The following is an 18,955-nucleotide window of genomic DNA, read 5'->3' as shown; positions in this document are numbered from 1 at the left end:
ATATATATATATATATATATATATATATATATATATATATAAGTTAAATTTGTGTTTTAAAACATAAATGAAGCACATTTAGAAGACAAGTCAAATGGGACAAATTTGATGAAATAAATACATATTAAAAACTTTACTCAATTATGTCATTAACTAACTTTAATGTATTCAAATTTAATTTAATTAAAGACATAAATGTGTTACGAAATATATCAGCAATTTAATATACATTTAATTGTGCAGTTGTTGAATTCATAATTTTTGTATATATTAATTTAAATATATATATTACATTTGTGTCAGCACTTCATGAATTGTTTTTACCCTTCAAACTCGGCTTCATTGCAGTTACAATTAATTGATTGACTGAAGTAATTATTTAAAGATGTACTTAATTTTGACACATCTTCTAATGAATATGTAATAAAAGTAATACTGTTGTCTCCCCAATAGTCTTTGCTCGTACTAATGATGGAATGAGTTATTAGTCGAGCAGATAAAGGACGAGGATGCAGAAGATGCATGAGGCCACGACGTAACGTGACGCCATCATGGGGGCCGCGGGGTCAAAGGTGAAGCGAGTTCTCGCTGACACTTCAAAGCCTGGGGAAAAAAACAAATGTTCAACATAGTATTGGGAGAAAACTGACACTAAAGTTGCAAAGTTTATCGACATTATATTTGATATATTTTCATAGATTTTTCTATTACTTCCACTATGGAATATAGTTATTTTTTGTCCACTAAAACTACTAAAAATACTGTATTTAATGTTTTAACACACACAATTGGTACTTTTATTTTATTTTATGTTTCTTCAAATAGTTTCAACTGCATGTATTTTTAAAATGGTGTTTTTATACTTTTTTTTTTATTTTTTATTAAATAAATCTATAATGAAAAACGTATTTTAGTTTTTATGTTGGGTTTATTTGTTTGTTTTACCTTTAATTTTATTTTTTTATATCTGAATTTTGAATGCAATATATAACTTTAAATTTATTATTTATTTTTTTAGCTTTTATTTGTTGACTACCGTTATCTCTTTTTAATTGGTTGCGGGCGAATCCATGGTTAATTAATTACCTGCGAAGTAGGAATCCTTCAAATATTTTTTTAGAGCTAGAGAATATTTTTTTTATTTTTAAACAAAATTAGAGCTGTCTCAACATAAAATAAGTAACAGCCAGTAGTCTCATCACTTCATTTTTACACATTTTATGCTTGAAAATGCTTCATTGTTGGTATAATAAATAAATTAATTAATTTCAATTAAAGAAAAAAATCTACACATTTAATCTGAATTTTGGGTATGGAATATTTGAATTTTTTTCCCAATTCCATTTTTGTATCAGAATTTTCAGTATATTGTTTTAATTCATAAATATTTTTATGTAATAAAACCCCAATTTTTAAACCCCCACATTTTTCATCTGAATTTCCAATATTTTTTTTTAAAGGAATGTATTAGAAAATAATAACATATATGTAACAAAACACAGAATTTCATTTTTTGATATCTGGATTTTCAATACATTTTCGTAATTTAAAAAAAAAACATTTCCACATAAATTCTGATATTTAACTGTCATTTTTATTGTTTTAAAACAGATTTTTCTTTTCAAAATGAATACAAATGTATTCAGTTTCCTGTGCTTCCTGCAAATTTTCAATACACTTAAAAAAAGAATAGTTCCCTTTTATCTGCATTTTTCCTCCTCGCAAAATTTCCCTAAAAAAATCAAGTAAAATGTTTTTTATTTAACAACATTTTCCTTTTAATGTGAATTTTTAAAATGCATTGTTATGCTTGAAAATGCTTTATTGGTATAAAGAATAAATCAGAATTTTTAAAAATATTTAGGATTTTAACAAAATATTTTTTTCAGCAAATTTTTTTTTTAATATAAAAGTGTAACAGAATGTTTGTAAAAGTAATTTTTTTTTAGACATTGTTATGCTTGAAAATGCTTCATTGTTGGTGAAAAATAAAAATAAAGAAAAAGAATCTGCACATTTAATCTGAATTTCTTAATTTTCTTTTAGATTTTTTCACAAAATGTTTTTTTCAGCAATTGTTTATCTGAAAGTGACACATTTTTTAGTAAAAAAAAAAAAAAAAGAAGACATTTTACTTGAAAATGCTTCAATATTGGTAAAAAAAAGTAAAGAAATTTCAGCATTTTTTTCATCTGAAAATGTAAATGTTTGTAAAAAATATTTTTTTTAGACATTGTTATGCTTGAAAATGCTTCATTATTGGTATGTATAAAAAATTCAGAAACAAATCTATACATTTAATCTTAATTTCCTCAAATATTTTAGATTTTTACTCAATATATTTTTTCAGCTATTTTTTAAATCTGTAAATGTAACAATGTTTGTAAAAAAAAAAAAAAAAAAAAAAAAAATATATATATATATATGACATTTTTGTGCTTAAATGCTTCATTAGTAAAAAAAAATAAAATTAAGAAATTAAATTAAAGAAATGATCTACACATTTAATCTGAATTTTCTCAATTATTTTAGATTTTTACACAATATTTTTTTCAACAATTTTTTTCATCTGAAAGTCTAACAGAATGTTTGTAAGAAATATATATTTTAGACATTGTTATGCTTGAAAATGCTTAATTATTGGTATATATAAAAAAGAAAAAAATCTACATATTTAATCTGAATTCTCAATTGTTTTAGATTTTTACTCAATGTATTTTTTTAGCAATTTTTTAAATCTGAAAGTGTAACATAATGTTTGTAAGAAATATATATTTTAGACATTGTTATGCTTGAAAATGCTTAATTATTAGTATATATAAAAAAGAAAAGAATCTACATATTTAATCTAAATTCTTAATTATTTTAGATTTTTACTCAATATATTTTTTGAGCAATTTTTTTAAATCTGAAAGTGTAACAATGTTTGTAAAAAATATATATTTTTTGACAATTTTATGCTTGAATGCTTCATTAGTAAAAAATGAAGAAATTAAATAAAATTAATAATCTACACATTTAATCTGAATTTTTTAAATTATTTTAGATTTTTACACAAAATATTTTTTTCAGCAATTTTTTAAATCAAAGTGTAACAGAATGTTTGTAAAGAAAACATTTTTTTTTAGACATTTTTATGTTTGAAACTGCTTCATTATTGGTACAAAGTGAAAATTGAATTTAAAAGAGAAATTCTACACATGTAATCTGAATGTTCTCAATTATTTAATATTTTTAGTCAATATATTTTTTCTGCAATTTTTTAAATCTGAAAGTGTAACAGAATGTTTGTAAAAAATAATTTTTTAGACATTTTTATGCCTGAAAATGCTTCATTATTATTAATTTAAAAAAAAATTAAAAATAAATTAAAGTAAAGAAAACATCTACACATTTAATCTGAATTTCCCTTTTTTTTTAGACTTTTACACCAAATATTTTTTTAAGCAATTTTTTTTTTTATCTAAAAGGAAAAAAAACACTGACCTGTCACAGTGGCGTCGGCATGCGCGGTCACCAAGCGGTTGTCGATCCTGCAGGTGTACGTGTCGCTGTCATTGATGGGCCGCAAGGTGCTGACTAGGCGGAATGTTTCCGCAGAGATCTCCTGGAGCTCGGTGTTGGCCGGCAGGACGCCACCGTCAGGGTGGAGCCACGTCACGTTGGGCCTGGGCGACCACCTGCTGGCCTCCGCTGTCAGGCCGCCATCTGACAGGGTGAAGGTGGGCGCTGTGAAGGCTGACAAGGGGCGTCATGTGACTTACACGTTCATAACTGATTATACTTGGAACAATCCTCAAATATTGTGAAGGACAACTATTTAAAAATACATCCAATGGAATGTTCACAGAATCTCATTGAAAAACGTTATTGTTGCGATAAAATCAACACATTATCACTAAAATATGAAACACTGATTTTTGTTTTTGTTGTTTTTCATACTACTTTATTGTAATTTGGAAACAAAATCTGCTGTACTTTTTAGAGTTCTGTTATTGGGATTGTTTGACACAAAAAGCGCCTAAAAAATAGTCTAAAGTTTTCATTTTTGTTTGGTTGTTTTACCTTTTTTTTTTCCAATTTTAGATGTGCTAGATTTTTCCAACTGAATTTGTATTCATTGTCTAGAGAAATTCTTTCAAACTATTTTTTGTATGTATTAAAACACAGAATTGTATTGTTTTATTCTTCAAGTTTTCCATCCAAATTTTGAATAACTTTTCTCGAGAAAAAAAAAAAAAAAGAAATTGGATGTAACAACCCCCAGAATTTATTTTTTTTCTATCTGAATTTTTCATAGATTTTCCTAAAAAATGCACTATAAAATATTGGCATCTAATACATTCCAGAAATATTCATAAAAAATATCGGTGTGTAAAAAAGCCAAAATTGTATTTTATTTTATCTACATTTTTGTAACACATTTTTTTCAAGATACATTCACAACAAATATTTGTATGTAATAAACCTAAAATGTTATATTTTCTTCATCTGAATTTTCAATATTTTTTTTGTTTCAGAAATTCATAAAACATATTTGTATGTAGTAAAACCCAGAATATTTGAAATCCCCCCCGCCCCCGTTTTCATTTGATTCTTTAATACATTGCCTAGAAACAATATTTAAAGAATATTTGTATGTATTAAAATCCAGAATTGTATTTGTTTTATTCTTCCATTTTTTTCCATCCAAATTTTGAATAAGTTTGAGAGAAATTATTTTAAAAATTGTGTATACAAACCTCAGAATTGTATTTAATTTTCCGTCTATTTTTTTAAAATCGGAATTTAAATGGATTTTTCCGAGAAACTCATAAAATATTTGTATGTTATAAACCCCAGATATTAATTTTTAGTTTTTTTTCCATCTAAATTTCCAAATAAATTCATAAAAAATATTGGTCATTTTATTTCATCACGTTTTTAATCTAAACTGTCAACACATTATAAGAAATATTTGTATGTAATAACATTTTTTTTTTTTTTCCTAATTTCTTTGTTTTATGCTTCCAGTTTTTTCATCAAAATGTTTAATCACTTTTGTAGAGAAATTCTTTAAAAAAAATGTTTGAATGGAACAAACCGCATAGCTGTATTTGTTTGATTTCCATTTTTTTCTATCTGAATTTTTTAATAGATTTTATTGAGAAAATCTGAATGTTCAATAAAAATTTCATAGAAATTTAAAAAAATATTGGTATGTTATACAAGCCGGAATTGTATTTTATTAAGTTTTTAATCTACATGTTTAACCATTTGTTTCAGGAGAGGTTGATGCCAAATATTTTATAAAATAAACCCCACATTTTTTTTTTGCATTTTATCATTCGAATTAAAAACTTTTTTTTTTAGAAATGTATACGTTATGTTAAAAACATTTGAATTATTTACCCTACCCCATTTGTTCGTTTGAATGTTCAATATATTGTCTTAATTCATAAATGTATGCAATAAAACCCCAATTTTAAAAAATGTTTCCCCCTCCATTTTTTCCATCGGTTTTTTTGTAAAGGAATTATTTACAAAAATAATTGTATGTGATTAAACACATTTTTTTCCATCTGAATATTCAATACATTTTCATGAAATCTTTAATAATTTTTTTGTTTTTTCACATAAAACCTGACATTTAACTGTTAGGTCATTTTCCTTTTTCATGATTATTCTTTTCAAAATCAATACAAATATATTCAGTTTCCTGTACTTTTTTCAAACAATATATTTAACTTTTATTTGCATTTTTATTCTTCTTGCAAATTTTCCTTACAAAAGTCTGGTAAAATGTTTTTTTTTTTTTTTAAACAAAATGTTTATTTTAACCATGAAACTTGCTTATTTCATTAAAATAGTTTATTTCATTAAAAGTGTTTATTTTATTGTTGTGTAACTCAATGCATTGTTGTTTTTTCCACACAGAATGCGGTGTTGCAACACAATGTTGTGTTTATGGCGTTCAATACCAAGAAAGAGTGCGACCTGACAGGTGAGTGTGAGTACCTGCTGTCCTCAGGCGGATGTTGACCTCGCCGCTGCCCTCCGAGTACCTGACGGAACACGTGTACTCGCCCTGGTCCGCGCGTCTCACGGTCCTCAGCAGCAGCGAGACGTTCCCTCTGACCACTGCGTCGGTGAAGAGCTCCGCCCTGCCTCTGTACTGAGCGTTCTGGTCGCCATTGCTCTCGGCGCCGTCCTCGTAACGAAAGACGACCCCGGTCAGCGACGCCTTCGTCCACGTGACGGAGACCTGCCTGAAGCTTTGCTCGCCGTCTGCTGGCAGGAAGCAGTTGAGGACGTGATCTTGGCCCAAGTTGGCCACAGGAAGTCTGTTGAGACTCTGGACCAACGGCAAGGAGCCTTAAAGATGCAAAGTTCAGCATGTGGAGAGTCAACTCAACTCTTTTCATCAAGTCGTCAAAAGCATTAATGTTCATGGTCAAAAATATAAAGATTCATAGTCAAAAGTATAGATTCATTGTCAAGAGTATACAGATATACAGGTAAAAGCCAGTAAATTAGAATATTTTGAAAAACGTGATTTATTTCAGTAATTGCATTCAAAAGGTGTAACTTGTACATTATATTTATTCATTGCACACAGACTGATGCATTCAAATGTTTATTTCATTTAATTTTGATGATTTGAAGTGGCAACAAATGAAAATCCAAAAATTCCGTGTGTCACAAAATTAGAATATTACTTAAGGCTAATACAAAAAAGGGATTTTTAGAAATGTTGGCCAACTGAAAAGTATGAAAATGAAAAATATGAGCATGTACAATACTCAATACTTGGTTGGAGCTCCTTTTGCCTCAATTACTGCGTTAATGCGGCGTGGCATGGAGTCGATGAGTTTCTGGCACTGCTCAGGTGTTATGAGAGCCCAGGTTGCTCTGATAGTGGCCTTCAACTCTTCTGCGTTTTTGGGTCTGGCATTCTGCATCTTCCTTTTCACAATACCCCACAGATTTTCTATGGGGCTAAGGTCAGGGGAGTTGGCGGGCCAATTTAGAACAGAAATACCATGGTCCGTAAACCAGGCACGGGTAGATTTTGCGCTGTGTGCAGGCGCCAAGTCCTGTTGGAGCTTGAAATCTCCATCTCCATAGAGCAGGTCAGCAGCAGGAAGCATGAAGTGCTCTAAAACTTGCTGGTAGACGGCTGCGTTGACCCTGGATCTCAGGAAACAGAGTGGACCGACACCAGCAGATGACATGGCACCCCAAACCATCACCCAACCATGCAAATTTTGCATTTCCTTTGGAAATCGAGGTCCCAGAGTCTGGAGGAAGACAGGAGAGGCACAGGATCCACGTTGCCTGAAGTCTAGTGTAAAGTTTCCACCATCAGTGATGGTTTGGGGTGCCATGTCATCTGCTGGTGTCGGTCCACTCTGTTTCCTGAGATCCAGGGTCAACGCAGCCGTCTACCAGCAAGTTTTAGAGCACTTCATGCTTCCTGCTGCTGACCTGCTCTATGGAGATGGAGATTTCAAGTTCCAACAGGACTTGGCGCCTGCACACAGCGCAAAATCTACCCGTGCCTGGTTTACGGACCGTGGTATTTCTGTTCTAAATTGGCCCGCCAACTCCCCTGACCTTAGCCCCATAGAAAATCTGTGGGGTATTGTGAAAAGGAAGATGCAGAATGCCAGACCCCAAAACGCAGAAGAGTTGAAGGCCACTATCAGAGCAACCTGGGCTCTCAAAACACCCGAGCAGTGCCAGAAACTCATCGACTCCATGCCACGCCGCATTAACGCAGTAATTGAGGCAAAAGGAGCTCCAACCAAGTATTGAGTATTGTACATGCTCATATTTTTCATTTTCATACTTTTCAGTTGGCCAACATTTCTAAAAATCCCTTTTTTGTATTAGCCTTAAGTAATATTCTAATTTTGTGACACACGGAATTTTGGATTTTCATTTGTTGCCACTTCAAATCATCAAAATTAAATGAAATAAACATTTGAATGCATCAGTCTGTGTGCAATGAATAAATATAATGTACAAGTTACACCTTTTGAATGCAATTACTGAAATAAATCAAGTTTTTCAAAATATTCTAATTTACTGGCTTTTACCTGTATTGTACAGTCAAAAATATACAGATTCATAGTCAAAGGTATTAATATTCATGGTCAAAAGTATAAATCTAAATAGCAAAAAGTACACAAAACCAGTGAAGTTGGTACCTTGTGTAATTCATAAATAAAAACAGAATACAATGATTTGCAAATCCTTTTCAACAATTTAATGGACTGCAAAGACAAGATATTTAATGTTATTTTTTTTTGCAAATAATCATTAACTTAGAATTTAATGGCAGAAACACATTGCAAAAAAGTTGGCACAGGGGCATTTTTACCACTGTGTTACATGGCCTTTCCTTTTAATAACACTCAGTTTGGGAACTGAGTAGACCAATTTTTGAAGCTTTTCAGGTGGAATTCTTTCCCATTCTTGCTTGATGTACAGCTTAAGTTGTTCAACAGTGGTATTTTAGGCTTCATAATGCGCCACACATTTTCAATGGGAGACAGGTCCGGACTACAGGCAGGCCCGTCTAGTACCCGCACTCTTTTACTATGAAGCCACGCTGTTGTAACATGTGGCTTGGCATTGTTTTGCTGAAATAAGCAGGGGCGTCCATGATAACGTTGCTTAGATGGCAACATATGTTGCTCCAAAACCTGTATGTACCTTTCAGCATTAATGGTGCCTTCACAGATGTGTAAGTTACCCATGTCTTGGGCACTACTACACCCCCATACCATCACAGACGCTGGCTTTTCAACTTTGCGCCTATAACAATTCGGATGGTTCTTTTCCTTTTTGGTCCGGAGGACACGACGTCCACAGTTTCCAAAATCAATTTGAAATGTGGACTCGTCAGACCACAGAACACTTTTCCACTTTGCATCAGTCCATCTTAGATTAGCTCGGGCGTTTCTGGGTGTTGTTGATAAATGGCTTTCACTTTGCATAGTACATTTTTAACTTACACTTACAGATGTAGCGAAAAACTGTAGTTACTGAGTGGTTTTCTGAAGTGTGCCTGAGCCTATGTGGTGATATCCTTTACACACTGATGTCGCTTTTTGATGCAGTACCGCCTGAGGGATCCAAGGTCACGGGCATTCAATGTTACGTGCAGTGATTTCTCCAGATTCTCTGAACCTTTTGATGATATTACAGACCGTAGATGGCGAAATCCATAAATTCCTTGCAAAAGCTCATGAGAAAAGTTGTTCTTAAATTGTTCGACAATTTGCTCAGGCATTTGTTCACAAAGTGGTGACCCTCGCCCCATCCTTGTTTGTGAATGACTGAGCATTTCACGGAAGCTGCTTTTATACCCAATCATGGCACCCACCTGTTCCCAATAAGTGTTTGATGAGCATTCCTCAACTTTCTCAGTCTTTTTTGCCACTTGTGCCAGCTTTATTGAAACATGTTGCAGGCATCAAATTCCAAATGAGCTAATATTTGCAAAAAATAAAGTTTTCCAGTTCGAACGTTAAATATCTTGTCTTTGCAGTCTATTCAATTGAATATAGGTTGAAAAGACGGCGTGGCGAAGTTGGTAGAGTGGCCGTGCCAGCAATCGGAGGGTTGCTGGTTACTGGGGTTCAATCCCCACCTTCTACCATCCTAGTCACGTCCGTTGTGTCCTTGGGCAAGACACTTTACCCCTTGCTCCTGATGGCTGCTGGTTAGCGCCTTGCATGGCAGCTCCCGCCATCAGTGTGTGAATGTGTGTGTGAATGGGTGAATGTGGAAATAGTGTCAAAGCGCTTTGAGTACCTTGAAGGTAGAAAAGCGCTATACAAGTATAAGCCATTTAAAAGGATTTGTAAATCATTGCATTCTGTTTTTATTTATGACTTACACAACGTGCCAACGTCACTGGTTTTGGGGTTTGTAGATTAATAGTCAAAAGTATAAAAATTCATACTCAAAATTATAAAGATTCATAGTCTAAAGTATAAAGATTGATAGTCAAAAGTACAAAGTTTCATAGTCAAAAGTTTAAAGATTAATAGTCAAAAGTATAACGATTCATAGAAGTATAAGATTCGTAATCAAAAGTAGAAAGATTCATACTTAAAAGTATAAAGATTCATAGTCAAAAGTATAAAGTTTCATAGTAAAAAATATAGATTCATTGTCAAGAGTATAAAGATTCATAGTCAAAAGTACAAAGATTCATCGTCAAAAGTATAAAGTTTTATACTCCAAAGTATAAAGATTCGTAGTCAAACGTGGAAAGATTCATTGTCCGAAGTATAAAGATTAATAGCCAAAAGTATTACGATTCGTCATCAAAAGTATAAAGATTCATAGTCAAAAGTATAAAGTTTTATAGTCAAAAGTATAAAGATTCATAGGCAAAAGTATAAAGATTTATAGTCAAAAGTATAAAGATTCATAGTCAAAAGTATAAAGTTTTATAGTCAAAAGTATAAAGATTCAGTCAAAAGTATAAAGATTTATATTCAAAAGTATAAAGATTCGTAGTCAAAATTATAATGTTTTATAGTCAAAAGTATATAGATTCATAGTCAAAATTATAAAAAATAATTGTCAAAAGTATAAAGATTCATAGTCAAAAGTATAAAGATTCATAGTCAAAAGTACAAAGTTTCATAGTCAAAAGTTTAAAGATTAATAGTCAAAAGTATAACGATTCATAGTCAAAAGTATAGAGATTCATAGTCAAATGTACAAAGTTTCATAGTCAAAAGTTTAAAGATTAAGTCAAAAGTATTAAGATTCATAGTCAAAAGTAGAAAGATTCGTAATCAAAAGTAGAAAGATTCATACTTGAAAGTGTAAAGATTCATAGTCAAAAGTATAAAGTTTCATAGTAAAAAATATAGATTCATTGTTAAGAGTATAAAGATTCATAGTCAAAAGTACAAAGATTCATCGTCAAAAGTATAAAGTTTCATACTCCAAAGCAGGGCCGGCCCGTGGCATAGGCCGTATAGGCAAATGCTAAGGGCGCCGTCCATCAGGGGGCGCCACGCCAGTGCCACAAATGTTGGAGAAAAAAAAAAAAGAAGAAGTTGGTACTATTATTTCTAAATACAAAAAATAATCCCACGTTAATTAAAATGCAAAGTAAAGCTTATTTAATAGAAATATTATTTGTTACAACATTACACCCCCCCCCCCCCTCCTCCCTCCGCACGGTGCGCCCCCTCCCTTCCCGTATCATGACTCTTTTTGGACGTCACCACATCAAAAAATCAACACAAGATGCCAAAACTGTCAGGTGCCCAGGGAAGAAAAAAGAGAAAAGAAGAGGAGGAGAAACGAGAAAAGACAGAGGTAGCAGGTAGGTAACGTTAGCCTACATGAAATTATTTGTCTGTTACTCTAACAGACAAATAATTTCAAGTAGGCTAACGTTACCTACCTGAAATGTAGATTCATTGTCAAGAGTATAAAGATTCATAGTCAAAAGTACAAAGATTCATCGTCAAAAGTATAAAGTTTTATACTCCAAAGTATAAAGATTCGTAGTCAAACGTGGAAAGATTCATTGTCCGAAGTATAAATTAGCCTAATTTCATGTAGGCTAACGTTACCTACCTGCTACTTCTGTCTTTTCTCGTTTCTCCTCCTCTTCTTTTCTCTTTTTTCTACCCTGGGCACCTGATAGTTTTGGCATCTTGTGTTGATTTTTTGATGTGGTGACGTCCAAAAAGAGTCATGATACAGGAAGGGAGGGGGGGGGGGTAATGTTGTAACAAATAATATTTCTATTAAATAGGCTTTATTTTGCATTTTGATTAACGTGGGATTATTTTTTGTATTTAGAAATAATAGTACCAACTTTTTTCTTTTTTTTTTTCTCCAACATTTGTGGCAGTGGCGTGGCGCCCCCTGATGGACGGCGCCCTTAGCATTTTCCTATACGGCCTATGCCACGGGCCGGCCCTGCTGTTACAGAATGTGATAGTAACCTGGCTTTTTAGCATTAAGCTAATGTTACATGATTCGGCAATTGCTAATCAATAAATAGCTAGTTCTGTTTTAACGTCGGGTTAATATTGTGGAGGGGGCTAAATTGTTATGGAAAATAATAATGTCACGTTAGGTAATTACAGTACTCCCACCTTACATTCCTCAGGGACATTTCTTTCTTTCTTTAGTTTATTTCGAACATGAACACACTTACATCATAATACATCACGCAATTTCATATCATTTCATTTTACATCATGCCCGAAAAGGAGTAGGAAGAAGCAAAGCTTATTTAATCCTACCCCTTTCCCACTTCAAAGCATTTACAAATATATAGAATCATTTACTGACCTTTTTATATAATAAAATAACATCTATGAATTAGTATACAACAGTTTTGTAATATGTAATTAATTAATTAATTCAGTCATTATGAACATACTGAGATGAAGAATATCTTATTTTCAATAAGGTTGAAAGTATTTCTCATAATTCTTCTTCTTTGTACTCTGTAAGCACTATTATTTTGAACAACCTCTTAAACTGGATCATATCAGTACAATTTTTAACTTCTTTACTTAATCCATTCCATAATTTAATTCCACATACTGATATGCTAAAAGTTCTAAGTGTTGTACGTGCATATAAATGTTTGTATTAGATCTTTTAAGCAGGTGTTTTTTGTTTACATTGTTATTGCCTTCTGGTTAGCTAATGTTTGCCCTGCAGGTAATCGTCACTTTTCCACCCCTTTATATATTAGGTATAGTTGTAAGTAAAAAAAAAAAAGGTCAAAGACAAAGCTATTCGGGTTCTTGTGAGTATATACACTTCACTGCCGATGTGGGGGGGGCGCCACCTAAAATCTTGCCTAGGGCGCCAGATTGGTTAGGGCCGGGCCTGCTCCAAAGTATAAAGATTCGTAGTCAAACGTGGAAAGATTCATTGTCCGAAGTATAAAGATTAATAGCCAAAGTATTAAGATTCGTCATCAAAGTATAAAGATTCATAGTCAAAAGTATAAAGATTCATAGTCAAAAGTATAAAGATTTATAGTAAAAAGTAAAAAGATTCGTAGTCAAAAGTATAAAGATTTATAGTCAAAAGTATAAAGATTCGTAGTCAAAATTATAATGTTTCATAGTCAAAAGTGTATAGATTCATAGTCAAAATTATAACAATTAATTGTCAAAAGTATAAAGATTCATAGTCAAAAGTATAAAGATTCCTAGTCAATAGTTTAAAGATTTGCAGTCAAAAATTCAAAGATTCATAATCAAAAATATAAAGATTTTTAGGCAAAATTATAAAGATTCATAGTCCAAAGTATCTATACATCCATCCATCAATTTTTCCGCCACTTATCCGAGTCCGGGTCACAGGGACAGCAGTCTAAGCAGAGATGCCCAGACTTCCCTGTACCTGACCACCTCCTCTAGTTCCAGCATATTCTAGGTCTGCCCCAAAGCCTCTTCCCAGCTGGACATGCCCGAAACACCAGGCAGGTGTCCAGAAGGCATCCGTAGTAGATGCCGAGCCCCCTCAGCTGGCTCCTCTCGACGTGAAGTAGCAGCGGCTCTACTCTGAGCCTCTCCCAGATGACCGAGCTCCTCAGCCTATTCCTGAGGGTGATCCCACACATCCTGCCAAGGAAACTCATTTCTGTATGTCTATATTCGTGAGCTTATCCTTTTGGTCATTAACTAAAGCTTGTGACCATAGGTGAGGGTAGAAACGTAGACTGACCGGTATATCAAGAGCTTCACCTTCTGGCTCAGCTCCCTCTTCACCACCACAGAACGGTACAGTGATTGCATCAAGGCTGACGCTGCACCGATTTGTCCGTCAATCACGCGTTCCACTCTTCCCTCACTTGTGAACAAGACCCCGAGATACTTGAACTCCTCCACTTGAGGCAGAACTTCACTACCAATCCGGGGGGTGCAGTCCACCCTTTTCCGATTGAGAACCATGGCCTAAGATTTCCTAGCAGCTTCACACTCGGCTGCAAACCACCCCAGTGAACGCAGAAAGGTCGCAGCTTGACAGGACCACATCATCTGCAAAAAGCAGAGATGCGATCTTGTGGCCACCAAACTGTAAACCCTTAACACCCTGACTGCGCCTAAAAATGTTGTCCACAAAGATAATGGTTTTTGTTCCAATTCTGTCTCCTTGAACAACGTTTGTCTAATCTTGAACGGGGTTGTGCTGAAAATGAAATTTTGTTGTAATTGTGCAATGAAAATAAAGATCTATCCATCCAACAGGATTGGTGACAAAGGGCACCCCTGGTGGAGTCCAAGGTCCACTGTGAACATGCCTGGCTTACTACCGGCAATGCAAACCAGACTGCTGCTCCGATTGTACAGGGACTAAATGGCGCGTAGCAACGGACCCCTGACCCCATGAGGGACACAATCAAATTTCTTCTCCAAATCCACAAAACAGTAACGGCCGGACTCTCCTCTCCAGCACCCTGGAATAGACTTTCCCTGGGAGGCTGAAAATGGTGAACCCTCTATAATTGGAACACACCCTGCGGTCCCCCTTCCTGAAAAGGGGGATCACAACCCCGGTCTGCCAATCCAGAGGTACCGCCCCAGACTTCCACGCTATGTTGAAGAGACGTGTCAGCCACGACAGTCCCACAATATCCGGAGCCTTGAGGTATTTGGGGAAAATCTCCTCCACTCCTGGGGCCTTGCCACTGGGCAGTTTTTTAATTACCTCAGCAACCTTGGCTCTAGTAATGGACATGTCCTCCATTACTGAGGGTGTGTCTGTAAGATTGAGAAGATCCTCAAAGTATTCCTTCCATCGCCCAACTACCCAGTAGTGGTCAGCAGCACTATATACAGTGTGGACAGGGTACTGCTTCCCTCTCCTGAGCGTTGGATGGTTTGCCAAAATCTCTTTGAGGCCGACTGAAAATCCTGCTCCATGGTCTCCCCAAACTCCTTCAGAGCCCAATTTTTTTTGCCATCGCCGAGGTCGTGGTTTGCTTGGCCTGTCGGTACCTGTCAGCTGCTTCGGGAGTCCCAAATGCGAGCCATGCCCTTTACCTCTAGTGCTCACCATCGGGTTCGGGAGTTGCTGCCACGACGGGCACCAACGGCCTTGTGACCACAGCTCCCATCAGCAACAGATGCAATGGAGGTATGGAACACTGCCCATTTGGACTCAATGTCCCTCACCTCCCTCGGAATGCAGTAGAAGCTCTGCCTGAGGTGTGAGTTAAAGATCTGGTGGACAGGAGCCTCTGCCAAACGTTCCCAGCATGCCCTCACTAAACGTTTGGGTCTGCCAGGTCTGTTTGGCATCCTGATCCAACTCACCACCAGGTGGTGATCAGTTGATAGCTCAGCCTCTCTTCACCCGAGTGTCCTAGACATGCGATCGCATATCTGATGATACGACTATGACGTGGACCATCAACCTAGTGTGTCCTCGTGCCATGTGCACTTGTGTGCACACTTATGTTTGAACACAGTGTTTGTTATGGACAAACCGTGGAGAGCAAAGAAGTCCAGTAACAGAACACCACTCTGATTCAGATTGGGAAGGCTGTTCCTCCCAATCACACCCCTCCAGGTTTCGCTGTTTTTGCCATTGTGAGCGTTGAAGTCACCCAGTAGAACAACGCAGCACCCCCTTGCACTCCCTCCCTCCTTGGGGCGGTGTGGGTTCCAGGTTCGATCCCCGCTTTTGCCATCCTCGTCACAGCCGTTGTGTACTTCACACACCTGCTCCCAGTGCCACCCACACTGGTTTAAAATGTAGCTAAAAGATGTAGACATTGGGTTTCACTATGTAAAGCACTTTGAGTCTTTAGAGAAAGGCGCTATATAAATGTTAGAATAATTGTTTTTAAATTATCACAAAAACTTTGTATTACATTGTGTTCCTGACAAGAAGACAAAAGGCTGTCTTTGAAACCTACCAAGAGTAAGACTCGTAAAACTCCACTGTGTGGGGGTGGGGGGAAGCAAGATGAAGGTGTTCCTGTGTTCTTTCATGTAAGGTAATCAATAGAAGGATGTTGTTCTGGCCCAAGGACTTCAAAGCGGAGAGATGACAGGATCTGCCCAATTTCCAGACGACCTCTTTTTGAAGTATTTTACAAACTCTTTTGGAACTATTTTATGGAACTCTTTTTCAACTATTTTGCGAACTCTTTTTGAACTGACCTTTCCTGTGATTGTTTACGACCTTTTCTGTGAATTTTTGCGACCTTTGTCCTTTGGAAACAGTGGTGGCCATGTGGTCGGGGAGGGTCCAAAATAAAAGAAGGAGGCGTGCAATCTTTTGGCAGAACGTAATTACACTGTACAAGGGTACAGATGTGCACGTTTCTCCTCACTGAACCACAGAGAGCAAAGTCCAAACCCCCTCCAGGAGTTTGTTTCCAGAGCCTATGCTATACGTTGAGGTGAGCCCGACTACATCTACACGGTATCTCTCCACCTCACGCACAAACTCAGGCTCCTTCCCCGCCTGAGGGGTAAACATTCAATGTCCCGACAACCAGATTTGGCAACCAGACTCCTATGAATCCCCCCTGCAGGTGGTGGTTCTGTGGGGCCGTCCAAAGTGTAAAGATTCAAAAGTATACAGACAGACACTTTATGATTCATATTTCATCGCAAGTGGATCATTACTTTTGCACACATGACTTACCTGAGAGGGTCAAGGCCAGGATGAGGATGATGAGGGCCGAGAAGACCACGATGAGCGTGACCATGCTGCACACACACACACACACACACACACACACACACACACACACACACACACACACACACACACACAATACCGAATAAAACGCCTTTTTCAAAACTCATTATTGAATATTTGGATTTGCTTCGGAATAACAATGATAAAAAAATAGCGATTCAATGTTTCCAAGCACTCTTAAAATGTTCGTCAATGGGGACTTTTTTTTGTCCCGTGATACTAAGCTGCTCTTAAGTTTGGAATCTGACGGAGCAGAAAAGAAACAAAATGCAACAAAATAAGTTTTATTAGTAATCTTATTCAAACTCAGGTCAGATCTTTATCCCTTTAATGGATAAAGGATGTAAACTCATTTTGTGCACATTTTTCTGAATAAAAAATCCTGACATAATTAGAATAAATGGGCTTTGAAAGGGTTAACATAAATCCAAAAACATGACATGCTAGCTATTTTTATTTAGGACTTAAAAGCAAAAAAAAGTTGAAAAAAAATAACAATCCAACAATTTTTGATGCACTCTTTTTTTTGTTTACTGGGCTAAAATTTTAATACATATAAATGAAATTATAAATAAAAAATATATATACATAAATAAGTAAAAATATGAATAAAAACAGTAATACAAATATAAATACAAATAATATAATAAAATGTTTTTTATTAAAATTAAAAATGATGAAAATATTTCATTTAGTGTAACACAACCAAAGTTATGGCCAAAAATAGAGTAAAAATTTACCCAAAAGGACAAATAAATCCCTAATAAAGAGTACAGTATAAATAGAGTAAAATGTCTTAGCAGAGTTTTTCATCCTGACGGTATTTAACTGCTTTTAAATTATGTACAGTATGTACTAAAAAGTTTTAAAGAAAAAAATGTGTTAGAGTTGAAAATATAATAACAATGAAAAAATTGAATAAATAAATACAAGTATTATTATCAGCGGTGTTATTATCATCAACATTTTTGGACTCATCACAAACATACATAGTCAGCACTTTAACGCAGAACACAACAGAAGTTTCCATGCTCACGTGTAGAAGATGATCTGTCCCAGAGACGCCATGGTCGCTCTCAGGACGTCTTGGCGAGGTCAAGTGGGACGCCAAACATTTCTTTCCCTAAACCAGAAATGAAAGATGCAGGGTGTAGAAAAAGAAAAAAAAAAAGAGTCTTGCAATACACCAAGAGTCAATATTACCTTTTGAGGTGTGGTCACGGACGTCTCTTTGCTTGTTTGGCTTATCAAAATAAAGCTGCTGTCTTCTCCTGGGAGAAAACACAAACTGCTGGGAAATACAACACACTACTAGCATTGTTATTATATTATTTATTTTTTACCTTACAGTACTTGGGGGGGAAAAATACAATTAAAAAAATGTAAGAGTCGTAATTTTTTGTTTTGCACTAAATTATACTGAGTTATCAATTAAGAGGAAAACTAATGTAATGCATGCTGTGTGTAATGAGTATTGTATGAAAAACAATACAATAGAATGTAGTACTAACAGCGACGGTAGTTTTATATTATGGTAATGTACAGTATTTACCTTGGAAAGGCTGCTTTTTCGTCAAACACACCATCCGCAGCTTCGCCATATTTTCATGGATAAATGTCTGCCAATTTTTAACATCCTTGGCTGGCATTATTTACTAATTCTGATTCTGTATGGCGAAGACGAGCTGTGCTATGCTCCAAGAGCTTCACCAGGCTCTGACATTTTTCTTTAAAGGGGAACATTATCACAATTCCAGAATGGTTAAAACCATTAAAAATCAATTCCCAGTGGCTTATTATATTTTTCAAAGTTTTTTTCAAAATTTTACCCATCACGCAATATCCCTAAAAAAAGCTTCAAAGTGCCTGATTTTAACCATCGTTATAAACACCCGTCCATTTTCCTGTGACGTCACATAGTGATGCCAACACAAACAAACATGGCGGAAAGAACAGCAAGCTATAGCGACATTAGCTCGGATTCAGACTCGGATTTAAGCGATTCTTCAGATTACGCATGTATTGAAACGGATGGTTGTAGTGTGGAGGCAGGTAGCGAAAACGAAATTGAAGAAGAAACTGAAGCTATTGAGCCAAATCGGTTTGAACCGTATGCAAGCGAAACCGACGAAAACGACACGACAGCCAGCGACACGGGAGAAAGCGAGAACGAATTTGGCGATCGCCTTCTAACCAACGATTGGTATGTGTTTGTTTGGCATTAAAGGAAACTAACAACTATGAA

At 35.3% G+C, this 18,955-nt stretch overlaps 1 protein-coding gene across 2 annotated transcripts; it reads right to left on the bottom strand.

Annotated features, from left to right (window-relative positions):
• Nucleotides 1–163: 163 nt before the first annotated feature.
• On the bottom strand, nt 164–18,047 carry vtcn1 (V-set domain containing T cell activation inhibitor 1). Of its 2 annotated transcripts, none has more exons than XM_061970892.2 (6): nt 17,914–18,047; nt 17,747–17,833; nt 16,654–16,718; nt 5,998–6,267; nt 3,487–3,738; nt 164–603 (listed from the first exon to the last, which is right to left on the bottom strand). In XM_061970892.2, the coding sequence occupies exons 2-6, from the start codon at nt 17,776–17,778 to the stop codon at nt 485–487; spliced, it is 738 nt and encodes a 245-aa protein (XP_061826876.2). In that variant the 5' UTR covers nt 17,779–17,833; nt 17,914–18,047; the 3' UTR covers nt 164–484. The 2 variants fall into 2 exon arrangements, with proteins under 2 accessions (XP_061826876.2, XP_061826875.2); XM_061970891.2 differs by having other exon boundaries at nt 168–603; nt 5,998–6,354.
• Between the last annotated feature and the right edge of the window lie 908 nt (nt 18,048–18,955).

Source organism: Nerophis lumbriciformis, linkage group LG13 (assembly GCF_033978685.3).
Source record: "Nerophis lumbriciformis linkage group LG13, RoL_Nlum_v2.1, whole genome shotgun sequence".
Lineage (NCBI taxonomy): Eukaryota > Metazoa > Chordata > Actinopteri > Syngnathiformes > Syngnathidae > Nerophis > Nerophis lumbriciformis.
The sequence above is the reverse complement of the archived record's forward strand: the minus strand, read 5'-3'. Positions and strand labels throughout refer to the sequence as shown.